Source organism: Equus quagga, chromosome 7 (genome assembly GCF_021613505.1).
Source record: "Equus quagga isolate Etosha38 chromosome 7, UCLA_HA_Equagga_1.0, whole genome shotgun sequence".
Taxonomy (NCBI): domain Eukaryota; kingdom Metazoa; phylum Chordata; class Mammalia; order Perissodactyla; family Equidae; genus Equus; species Equus quagga.
In genome coordinates this window covers 45,540,890-45,554,150 of record NC_060273.1, presented here as the reverse complement: position 1 = coordinate 45,554,150, position 13,261 = coordinate 45,540,890, and the positions used below count along the sequence as shown (strand labels likewise).

The window sequence follows — 13,261 nt, the reverse complement described above, 5'->3', positions numbered from 1 at the left end:
CAGCAATCGTATTCTCACAGTGTGGTTTTCCAGTGTGATCCTGGCTGTGGTCCAGACTGTAGCTGGCCGCCCTGGTTTCTGCTCATTTCCAGGCCTGGCTCTGTGACTCTCGATGATCTTGCAGCTACCAAGTCCTTTTTCTATGTAAATGAGCAAAAGTCAGTTTCTGTTGCTTGAAGTCCAACTGGTATACTTCTACTTCTCGTATCTATATAAGAAGTATATATATGTATGTATATACACACACAGTAGGAAATATGTATATATACTTCTTAGAAATAAGAAATGTATACTTCTTATAAAATCACTGACTGAAACCTAGATTCTCCTTTTACATCTTTAAAATGCAGCTTATACTACCAGTGTTTCTAAATGGGGTCACTCTAGCATTTTGAGTGGAGCAGTCTTTCACTGTGCAAGATTTTCTTGCACATTGTCAGAGGATTAGCAGCCTTGATCCCTTCCCTTAAATGCCAGTAGCACCTGCCTTAGTCATTGTGAGAAACAAAACACCCTCGCACATTTGCACCTTTGCCCTGGGGATGAGAGGAGGGTCCTGGACACCCACGAGAACAGCTGGCCCAGACGATAGATCCGTCTTTCAGGTCTGCAGTTCTAGGGTTCTGTCATTTTGTTATTTCCTAATACTTCATGAGCTTGCCTAGACTCGCTGAGTGTTTTGTTTTATATTTAAAAAGCAATACATGGGCTTTCAGCTTCTGGAAATATAAGAATAGTTCCTGTCAGACCAGTTCATCTGTGGATAACAACTAAACTCTGGACACAATATGAGGAACAGCTACCTGAAGGCATTGGAGGGAAACGAAATCAGACAGCTACTGGACAACTGTCTACATTTGGAAGAAGGGACTGTCACAGTGTAAATATTCCAGTTTTTACAGCTTTTTGCCTAGGGACAGGCCACTGTCAGCACCAACAGAATGGTTAAAACTTGGTAAGAAGTCTAGTCTTCCCAGTGTCGAGAACCACAGGACAGAGTCTGGGCCAACCTTAGCATCCAGAGAGGTGGGAGGACACTGGAAAGCAGAGAGCCAGAGAGGGGGAGCCCCAGATTTTCTGTGTAAACTCCACCCAGATCTCTAGCTGACCCTGAACCGCACGTGCGCAGAACAGACTCAAAGTAGCCCAACTAAGAACTGAACAGAGGGGGCTGGCCCCGGGGCGGAGTGGTTAAGTTCATGCATTCCACTGCGGTGGCCCAGGGTTTTGCTGGGTCGGATCCTGGGCGCGGACATGGCACCGCTCGTCAGGCCACGTTGAAGTGGCCAAGTTAACCACCCATGTAGATGAGCTAGAATGACCTACACCTAGGGTATACAACTAGGTACCGGGGCTTTGGGGAGGAGAAAAAAAAAAGAGGAAGATTGGCAACAGATGTTAGCTCAGAGCCAATCTGCCTGAAAAAAAATTATTAAAATAGATAAACAGAAGTAGATAAATTAATTATATTTTATTTAACCCAGTATATCCAAAGTATTATTTCAACATATAATTAATATAAAATTATTGAGGTATCATGTATATATGTGTGTGTGTATTTATATATTTTCTAGTAAATCATTCAGTGTGTATTTTACACATACTAGCAGTCACCATTTAGATGGACTCCGGTGCGTCCCCGCACTCTGTCTCTGCGGCACTGCCCCCTTCGCCTTCCCTGAGTGTGCTCGGTACAGTCTTTGGAGTCCTGTCAACTGTCTGAACTGGGAAAGTCTTTGATAACAACTGGAGCGTGAAGAAGGGTGGTGGTGGTCCCATATAGCTTGCAAGGTTCTTGCATTCTATGTGAAATCGTATATTAGCTCTACATAGTCTATAAATAACCAAGAATGCATATTATAATTCTCAGAGTAACCACTAAAAGTGCAAAGAAGTATAGCTAATAAGTCAATATAACAATCAAAATGGAATCTAAAAAAATTCAAAGCACACACACACACTAAAAAATGTAAGCCTAATGAGTATAAAGTAAGTGAGAGTTTGCCCTCTCCACAAATATCAAAGAATATTCAGGGTGGGCAGCTTGTTGTATTCTGTCAGACATTTTTGCACATATGTACATACGGATAAAGAGTTTTTCAACAAATACAGATTGTTTTGTAGCTTGCTTTTTCATCCAAGTCACCAGTATGTCAAGGCGAAGTTCCAGTGTCGGGCATACAGACCTACCTCATCTGATTTTATGGCTGTATAACATTTCATGAAATCAATGCACTATATTGCTTATCCATTCCCTTATGGATAGATATGATTGATCTCTTCAGTTTTTCCACCATTGTATTCGTTTCCTATTGTTGCTGTAACCAATTACCACAAACTCAGTGGCTTAAAACAACAAAAATTTCTTCAGATCAGAAGTCCGAAATCAGTTTCACTGGCTTAAGGTCAGGCTCTCAGCAAGGCTGGTTCTTTCTGGAGGCTCCGAGGGGAAAATCTATTTCTTGGCCTTGTTTTCACCTTCTAGTGGCTGCCTGTGTTCTTGGCTTGGGGCCTTTTTGTCCACCTTCACTGCACATCATTTCAGTGTGCTGCCACCATCACAGCGCCTTCTCTTCTGACTCTCACTCCTCTTGGGTCCTTCTTATGAGGACTGTTGTGATTACATGGGATCCGCCTGGATAATAATTCAGAATACTCTCACCGTCTCAAAATTCTTAATTTAGACAGATCTTCAAAGTCCCTTTTGACATATATGTCACATTCACAGGTTCCTTATTTAGCCTACTACAATCATTCACTTATATGTAACGTTTCAGTGAACATCCTTGAATGAGTATCCCTACCCAGCTGTGTGATTATTTCTTGTAGCGGAATCCTAGAGGTAGGACTGCAAGGTCAAGATGATGCACCTACTCCATTTGGGTGGATTTGCAACAAAGTCCCCACCAAAAGCTCTGTGCCGTTTTTCACTCCCTTCACCTCTTTCTTACAAGAATTGCTGTCTTCCCAACCTCTGCTTTCTCACATTTTGGGGTTTAACTGGGGTTCTTTTGGAAGAAACTTACTTTCTCAACAGTTCCTTCGTGCACCTGTAGTGTCTTGTAGAGTCCTTTGGTTCTTTTAATTTTCAGTCAGTGGAAACCCACCTGCCAATATAGCTTAGAGATCTGCCTCCCTGAATTCAGATCCGAGCTCCACCGCTTTCTAACCGCATCACCTTGGGAAGGTTACTTAACCTTTCTGAACTCTTTCTCCATTTGGAAAATCATTTAATCACAGTACCTTCCTCTGAAACTTAGAGGCTGTATGCAAATTTCCTTTCACAGTCCCTAATATGATTTTAATTATGTCTCAGAAATCCCTTTATGTTTCTGTTCTGCTGATGGTATTTCCCCGTTTTCCAGCACTGCTCTAAATGTTTTGATTTTTTTCCTTTCATATAATTTGGGTTTTGAGTGGGAGGGAGGAGGTAAGTGTATGTGCTCAGTTACTTTGAAAGACCCCAGGCTGGGGTTTTAATTCCCTTTTGGTGGGGGCTTTGCCTTTTTCTCCCATACCCTCACAGCAGGTGACATGTGTCTTTGCTCCAGTGGATAGTTAATAAATATTTGTTTAATCGTTGATGGGTGATTCCAAAAATAACATAAATAGTTGATCTGAAATACTTAGAATCCTGAGACATTTTCAGAATTGATTGCTACACATCCCTGTGTCACCTTCTTACCGAGTCTTCCAGTGGCGAAGACGGTCCTGGGTGAACGGGAATGGGTTTTGCGTTACAGGCGTCTGTGACATTCAGGGATGTGGCTGTGCTCTTCAGCCGGGACGAGTGGCTGCACCTGGACTCTGCGCAGAGAACCTTGTACCGGGAGGTGATGCTGGAGAACTACAGCACCCTGGTCTCGCTGGGTAAGGACCTTTCCTCGTGATGCAGAATCTGCTGGGGGAGCATCTTTAGAGGTCCCTCTTTGGGTTCAGAGTCTGCAGGTTTGTACCCTGCTGTGCCCCTGGGAAAGGACGAATCTCTGTAAAGTTGGAAGTGTACATTTTTGTTGTGCGAGTCATGCTATTCCTTTCTCCTTCCTGTGCCTTCCTCCCACCCCACCTCCCAAAGTTTCCTCCTACTCCAATGACTAGATCCCAGTTTAGATTCTGGAAAACACATAGAGCTCCTCTCTCAGAGGCAACGTGGCCAGCCTCTCTATTGTTTCTGGATGGAGGCCTGCCTCCTGAGCCATCCCCTGAAAGCCCAGGCCTGTGAGAGGAGCTTGTGCTGCCTGCTCTGCCTCCGAGGCTTGCCTTCTCTGCCCTGTAGCTTCTGGTTTGTGAGTGCTGGGATTGCTCCTCCCCCCATGTGTTCAAACTCCATTTCCTTTCTCACGAGCAGGGATTCCATTCTCAACACCAAAGGTGATCTGCCAGTTGCAACAAGGAGAAGATCCTTGCATGATGGAAAGAGAAATCCCTCAAGACACCTGCCGAGGTGAGTGAGTGCTGGGAAACGGGCCCAGGCTGTCTTTATGCGTGAGCAGGCCCCAGGGGGCGGTGCTCCGGAGACTTTCCTGGAGATTCCCAGCCCCGCTGAGGGGCTCAGGGCCGCCAATAGAAGCCTCCTTGCTTGTAATGGCTTCCTCTGCATCTAGAAGGTCCTTGTCCCAACATCCGTCTTATCTTGCAGCTCCCTGCATTCTCCATCCCTCTCCTCTTTGTGCAGCCTCACTCACTTCTGCCATCTTGTTCTGCCTCTTTTCATGGTTTTCGTTTCATCTGTATTCACATATGTTCATGTCGACAGATTCTAAATACTTTCCACCTTCTGCTGCCATATTTTGAATTCTTTATAATTTGTTTTTCATTTCTTTTGCCAACGACGTATTTCAAAGTATTATCAACTCTTCTTTGTCTCTGGCCTCGCAAGTCATATTTCCGATTCATCTCCTTGGAGACTGGGCGATCTCCTGTTCTCATTAACATCACCACTGTAGCCTTTCTAGTCCAGGGGTCTGCACACTTTTTCTTTAAAGGGCCAGATAGCAAGTATTTTGGCTTTGGGGCCACATGTTCTCTATTGCTACCACTTAACTGTGCTGTTGTAGTGCAAAACCAGCTGGAGACAACCCTTCAACAAACACGGCTGGCTGCTTTCTCCTAGAACCTTACAAAAGCAGGTGGCAGCTCGATTTGGTCCAGAGACCCGTAGTTTGCTGACTGCTCTTGTAGCCTATTCTAATCTAGTTGGTCTTTATCATAAAACTGTAGGTTGTTGGAGGATCACTTAAAGGTGATCAAATTTAGATACCTCTTTTTATGTCTGAAGAAACAGAGCATCAGAGATTTTTAAATACTTTGGTCACAACTAGAAAGCTGAAATGCAGTGACAAACACTTAGACCACCAGTGTCATTTCTGTTCACCAAGCAACATAGATTTTCCAATATTTTGCTTTTATCTTTGTGATTTGACCTTTATTCTGTGACTCTTGCATTCATTGACATCTTGCTTGTTCTTTCCACAGATACTTTTGATCTTTATTAAAATACAATTTTCTCCAAACAAAGAGTTGGTAGGCAGTGCAGTATAGTGTTTAAGATCATGGTTTGCATTAGACATTCCTAATTTCAGTTTACCCCTGCCACTACTGACAAGCCTGATGAGCTACAGGAATGTTACCTACCCTCTCTGAGCCTTGTTTTCCTCACCCACCTTCCTTGCCACCAGCAGAGTGATCTTTTTGAAACTCAAGTATTTATCCTGTACCTCAAGAGACTTCATTGTTTCCCCATTATCCGTGAAGTAAGGTAAAATTTCTTAATGTAACATTAAACCTGCTTCATAGCCGTCTCCATGTTCCTTTCCAGTCTCGTCAGTGGCCACTTCCACTTCATGTTCTGGGCAAACCCACATGCTCATGAACCTGGTCCCTTCAGCTTGAGTTACCTCTTCTCTCTTGTCCACTGGAAAACTACTTACCTTTCAAGACCCGTTTGTCTGCCTAAAATGCCACCCTAATCTGTAGTTTTTCCTTATCTTTCCTACTTCCGACTCAGCATTAATTTTTAAATCATTTGTGTTGATATAGCACTTGCTACATACCTTGAACACATCTATTACAGTATCTGTTGTAAAGAATTATAGTTATTTTGTTATTATTTATTTTCCTAATTAGATTGTGTATATTTAAGGGAGAGACCAGGTCTTTGAATTCTGTGCCTCTAGCATCTAATATATTGCATTTAGTTATTTTTTTTAATTTAATTGAATTGCCTCTATGATTAGCTCAAAGCTGATGAGAATCACAATCAAGTACTCAGTCCAGCCAGACTATTGCAACTTCGTCATTTTTCATATTCCATTCTGTCCTTCGTCTGATCCAAGCTCCCCCTAAAAATGACCATTTTTTCCTTATCATTATCTGCCTAAGATCTTACAACACCTTCTGCTGTCTACATTATTATCTAAATTCCTCTGCCAATTGTTCAGGAACTCTGTGATTGGCCTCACCTTGCTTAACCAAATTTTTAACTAGTTCCAGCCTGGATTTCCTTCCCTGGCTGCTCAGCCTGCCGTACACAGGTGCACCTCTCCCCGCAGAGACTTTGGTCAGGCTTCTTTCTGACTCACAGAGTCCTCTGTTTCTGTTGAAATCTATCTCATCTTTATTGTCCAACTTCCTTCATAAAACCATTCTTCACGAATACAGTTGATTTTGGTGTCTTCATTCTCTGGACTTCAAGCCTGAAGTACAGTCGAGGCTTCCGACATTGTGGAGAAATGAGCTATTACTGTTTGGTCATTTATTCATTTCATACTCTTGTTGCTGATTATTCACTATTTGTTCAGTAAATAACTGATTGAGTCTCAGGAGTCCAGTATTAGAGGAGAGAATCTGTTTTCATTTTTCAGGTCACTTGCCATTCATAATAATTTTTCCAACTAACTTATTCTTCCCATTCATTCATTATTTTTTTACTTAAGACATTCTAATTATGTACTTGTCTTGTGCATAATAAGGAATTAACAAATAATCATAAGACATATCCCTTGTTCTTTTTGAACAAATACTTGAATTATTTTCACAAACTTATATATGTAAGTTAAGTGATAGAATGTGTAAGGAAAACATGTTTTGAAATTCTAAGAATGATATAGTCAGGGCCAGCCCAGTGGTGTAGTGGTTAAGTTCGCACATTCCGCTTCGGTGGCCCAGGATTCCTGGTTCAGATTCCAGGTGTGGACCTATGTACCACTTGGCACACCGTGTTGTGGCAGGTGTCCCACATATAAAGTAGAGGAAGATAGGCATGGATGTTAACTCAGGGCCAGTCTTCCTCCAAAAGAAAAAAAAAGGCGGCTATGGTCAACTTAGGCTTAAATAATTTCTGTAGAGAAGTGGGCTCAGAGCACTAGGGTAAGTTTCTGGATGGCCCGGGAAGGTCATACTTTAGGAAAGGATAAAACGAGAGAAGGTACCCTGGTTAATCCTTGAGAACCCAAATGCTAGTTCCTCAATATATCATTAACCAAGAAAAATCTGTTTTTTCCTACAGATTTATAACTTGTATTTCTTGTTCCTCTTATTAATTTCAATAAATTGGATGGGTTTTTTTAAACATAATCCAGTTATATTTTATTTAAGTTGTATAGTTTACTTAAGTACGTACACTTACTTAATTATAATGATCTAATTTTAATCTATTTTCAATCATGGATTGATTAAAGAAAACCAAGTTTTAACCCAGAACTCCTTAGAATCCACTCAAGCTCAGTCTTTTCACTTAGAATCAGGTCCGAGCTGGGGCTTGGGTGTTTTTCAGGACTTCAGAACATGTTGACTTCAAGTCTCTTGTAGACTTTCATTAGTCTCAAAAGATTCCCACAAAGATAGTTCAGTCTTCTGGGTGCAGCTTATTAGAAGAAATGAATGTGTCTATTTTCTCCTCCTGATCAAATGGAAAAGGGAAAAGTGGTGGCAGGGTAGTATGGAAAAATTGTCGTTCTTCCAATCACAAGGGGGTAGATGGTTGCACATGGCTGATGTACTCCATGTTTCCTCTTCTTTATAATTAGCATGTTGAACTTAGATCAGATATCATCAACACAGTCATGCTTCAGGGCTGCAGTAAGTTTTAAAACCTGAATTTCCTCTTTTTAGCAGACTGTTTACCCTTGCACAGGCTTAGGATATGAAATCATAGTCACGAACAAAATCAAAAAATTTAAGAAAAACATTGCAGCTATTTAGAAATTATTGTTTATAGCATTTCAGTGAGGACATGGGGAAAAATGTAATGAAAGCAGCACAATGAGTAGAAAGAAAAAATAAAGACAAGTTACCTCCTTCATGTATACTCAGGGTAGGAAATGAAGATAACTAGGGTGTCAGCTTGAGCCTGTCAGCTGACATTTTCCTGCACCTTCATACCTTCTGCTCAGCCAGGTCTTCATCCACCTTTACTCCTCTCAAGTTGCAGTCTCTTCGTTTTCAGTGTTAATTTGTCTAGTGTATTCTCCTACACCACTCCTTAGCCTATTTACCTCTCTTTCCATTCCATCTTGTTTTTCTCCAGATTCATCTATATTTGAGATCAGATGGTCTCAAACCTCTTTTACATGTATTTTTGCCATTTTTATCGGACCACTGATGCATGTTTGTGTCTTCCAGCAAAGGAGGCATTAATTTCCTGATTCATTCCAGGTTTCAAGACTTGGCCTGAAATAGAAGCATTCCCTCCCAGACAGGACGCTTTTATAGAAGAAACAGCTCGGGGAATAATGAAGAAAAAAGCCATTAAGTTTGGCCATTGGGACATCAAGTTAGGAGAAACTTTGGAATTTGAGAGCAGGACAGGACAGGAGCAAGAGAAGAAACCTCTCAGGCAAACAGTAGGCTCAAACAAGAAGACCGTTAGTGGAGATGGAGACCACACAGGTCTCGAATTGGGGAGGGGCTTCTTTATAAATACAGTTCTTGTAGCACAACAGAGTATTCCTGTAGAAAGGATACCCAATATATATTATACTTTTGGGAAAGATGTTAGACAGGATTTTGATCTAATGAGATGCTTCCAAATTTATCCAAGAGAAAAACATCATATTTGTAATGAGTGCGGGAAAAGCTTCAGTCAGAGTCTTTACCTTATTGAACACCAGAGAATTCATACGGGCGAGAAACCCTACAAATGTAATGAGTGTGGGAAAAGCTTTAGCCACCGATCATCCCTTCTTGCCCACCAGAGAATTCATACTGGAGAGAAACCTTACAAATGTAATGAGTGTGAGAAAGCATTTAGCAGCAGTTCAACCCTTATCAAACATCTGAGAGTGCATACTGGAGAGAAACCCTATCGGTGTAAGGAATGTGGGAAAGCCTTTAGCCAGTGCTCAACCCTCACTGTCCATCAGAGGATTCATACTGGAGAGAAGCTCTATAAATGTGGTGAGTGTGAGAAGGCCTTCAGTTGTAGAGCAAAACTTCACAGACACCAAAGAACCCATACTGGTGAGAAACCCTATAAATGTGTTGACTGTGGGAAAGGCTACAGCCAGTGTACATCCCTGGCTGAGCACCAGAGGCTTCACACTGGAGAACAAGTGTGTAAATGCTTGGAATGTGGGAGAACTTTCACACGCATCTCAACCCTTTTTGAACATCAGCGAATTCATACTGGACAGAAACCCTATCAATGTAATGAGTGTGGGAAAACCTTCAACCAGTATTCGTCTTTTAATGAACATCGGAAAATGCATACTGGGGAGAAACTTTATACATGTGGACAGTGTGGGAAAGCCTTTGGTTGCAAATCCAACCTTTATAGGCATCAGAGGATTCACACTGGAGAGAAACCCTATCAGTGTAATCAGTGTGGAAAAGCTTTCAGTCAGTATTCATTTCTGACGGAACATGAGAGAATCCATACTGGAGAGAAACTCTATAAATGTATGGAATGTGGGAAAGCCTACAGTTACAGATCAAACCTTTGTAGACACAAAAAAGTTCACAATAAAGAAAAACTCTATAAATGGAAGGAATATGGGATCAGAGATTTCTTAGAGGAGATAAGCCATGTGAGGTTTAATTCGTCTCTCAAATAATTCAAGACTTCTCATTGGAGAATAATCAGGAGAATAGTAAATAGGGCACAGACTCCTGATAGATTGTCTTTTTTTATTTCTCCTGGAGAAAATATGCTAGTTACCACTAAGTAGTGGTGAAATTGATCAGTGAAAATATGAAGAGCACTGATCCCAAATTTTATAAGAACTATTAAATTCTAAGGTTTCTAAAAACAAAGATTTCTAAATTCATAGAAAAAATGTAACAGGCCTAACTTTTAAAAAAAACGTGAAAGTAATGGAATATGTTTTGTTTCTTTCATTAGACTTTATTCCCTAAGAGTAAGCTTCAATATGAATTTTCTTTTAAAAACAGTCATTGAGTTATTAATAAGGTGAATAAGTGTGGGGCCTTATTTTCTAAAGTGGCAGGCAGACATGACATACTTTTTTGTAAAGAGAAGTTAAAGATAAAAGGCATTTTTTAAATGCAGATTTTCACATGGAAATTATTAAGCTCAGTTTTTGTGAACTGCCTCACCAGCAAGTTATATATAAATATACATATGTACACATGTATGTGTGTATACATATATACATGCAGTTTTGGAATATATGTATGTTTTTTCCAAAAGTCTTTGATGATTAAAAAATGTGGTTCTATGATTTAGAATTTAGTTTTGAAAGTTAAAATTTGCCCAAATGGAGTCTCTCTTCCTTTTCCTTTCCTACATTATTTTTTAATTTGATGGGATTCTACATACTGAACAGAGTCTTGTTATGGTGTTCTGGAAGGTGCGGTAAACTGAAGCACTCACTGCAAGTGCTCTGTTCTCTGCTGCAGGAGGCCCATCTGCAGAAGCTGACTGTGCGCCTGGTGGCTCAGAGCCAGGAGAGATTTTAGTAGCCTTTCATTTTACTACTGGGGAATTTGAGCTTCTTGGGCAGAGTCAAGACTGGAATCTAGGTCTTCACCTTTGGTTTTCTGTGATAATTATAGGTTCATTTCCAACCTCGGGTCCTAAGAGTACTATTGTTTTGTAAACTGGTTAGGCACAATTGCAGTAATTTAATCAGTTTATTTTTATGTGTGACATGTTCCCCCCTCACTTTAATCTTAATCATTGACTTATAATCACGTTCTTCCTTTTTCTGATGTGTCCCTAATTATACCTACTTTTGTAATAACTGTACATAAATCCTCCAACCCAGCCGAAGTCCAGATGCTGAAATTGCTTTAGGGGGTTTCACATACAGCATTACCTTTTTATTTGTTTTCATTACACATCTTTTAGGAATTCTTTTGTGTAAAGTATATATAAATATTATTATTAAACATTCTAGCCATCAGTTTAAATTGGTTATCCAAACATTTTCCATGTTTTCATGAAAGATTTCATTTTCCCCCTGGGCCTACTTCCTCCAGTTTTATATTTCATTTTCATGATTGGTATCCTTTAGAAAATTGTCCTAATAAGCTTGAACCTTCTACCAGAGAAAGGTTTTAGAATTAAGTATTCAGCATGGTATATCTCTTGCCTTGTCTTAGCTCATTAGCAAGTATCTTTTAAATATATTTAAGTATATTTACAAGGACAATGAAGCTTTGAAACATCTCAATATTTAACATTGTCCAGAGCCATTTGCAAGATATTCTGGATAAAAACATGTTTGGTTACCCAACAGCAGTGACCACGCTTAGACCCAGATTTTGGTTTCTAAATGCCATTCCCCACTAAAGGGAACAAGGACTCCTGGGAGAAGTGGCTGATTCCATATTTGAAGCAGGGAATGTGTGAGGTGTGCCTGGAATACCTTTTTATGAAACAAAACAAAAAAAGATAGCACTTGAAGACTAAAAGGAAAACGTCAGAAGGACATGAGAGCCAACTTGAAGGTGCTCCGACTGGTCAAATTTAGGACAATTAAACATCAAAAAGAATAATTAGTAATTGCTTATAACATGGTAAGTAAAAATAAAATAAACAAACCCATAATGAAAAAATAGAGAAAAAAGGAAAGCTCTTTATAAACTTCTTTGAAGACTGCCATCTTTTAACTGTACATGGAATGGTAGATTTAGAAAAATCACCATTTTACAACCCTTAATGTAATTAAATCAGGCACATTCAATGGATGGTAAAACCCATTAGGTGAAAAAAAATTAAGGATCATCATTTACATGGTGTCAAAACATCAGAGATACTGACTGCAAAGGAGAGATGTGCCTTTGTGGTGGGGCAACCCTGACATGTGATTCCTGATGAGATGCAATATGAAGTGCACGATCGCCTGGGATGTATTCTTGCCAAAAATGTTCAACGAAAATCTAATGAAATCTCTTATCTGGACTTATCTTCCTGTTACAAAAAACACATGGAATAGAGGAACAAGTTGAATTATACGGTGAGGAAATAGACAAACACAGAGTTTGAAACATTGGACATGACAACTGTTCTGGACTTTTCAAAAAGCCAGTTGTAATAAAACAAGTGGAGTCTTGTAGATTGAGACACTCGAGAGACATTACCAAATCCAAGGGGTGATCCTTAATTGGCTTCTGATTGAGAAAAGTTAAAACAACTATAAAATACATTTTGGGGGACACTTGGGGGAATATGAGGATGGAAGGGGTATTAGATAATGTGGTATGTTTAATTTTCTTAGCAGTGATAATGGTATGGAGCTATATAGGGCAATGCCTTTATTCTTAGGAGGTGCATGCAAAAGTTTTCAAGTTTGAAAAGTGATGATATTTGCAGCATATTTTCAAATAAAAATGTCAAAACTTAGTCAACTGTTGAATCTTTGTGGAGGGTATAGAGATGTTCATTGGTCATCCTTTAAACTGTAAGCTCTTCTGTATGTTTAAAATTTTAATAATAAAGAAATTGAGGCAAAATGTGATTGGATAAAGTGATGAATATGAAGCTTCCAGTCAGGGTTCTTCCTTTATACTCTCATAAATTTCCTGTTTGAGACTTTATCCTCTAGGGTTGTAATCATTGGAAATAAAATAACTTTGGTTGGTTCTGGTTCCCCTTTAAATGGAGTAAGCACACACCACCTTACCTCTCCCACTAAACAGAACTAAAAACCCTGGAGAGAATGTAGGGGCAGCTGTCTGAGGGCCTCGAAAGTAATGGTAGCAGGCAGCTTTGGCAAGGAAACCAGAATTTGAAATAAGACCAGTCTAGCAGCCCACACATTCCTGTGGTGAGGACAGTGGTGGTTGAGCAGGCATGTAA

The 13,261-nt window shown here is 40.1% G+C and overlaps 1 protein-coding gene across 1 annotated transcript in view; it reads left to right on the top strand.

The window, feature by feature from the left end:
- Positions 1–12,805, top strand: part of ZNF879 (zinc finger protein 879) — a 45,118-nt gene extending 32,313 nt beyond the window's left edge. The window contains exon 6 of the mRNA XM_046665767.1: positions 9,106–12,805. Coding sequence (XP_046521723.1) covers positions 9,106–10,052 — 947 coding nt within the window. The 3' untranslated portion in view covers positions 10,053–12,805. The remainder of the gene's footprint in view (positions 1–9,105) is intronic.
- The last annotated feature ends 456 nt before the right edge of the window (positions 12,806–13,261 follow it).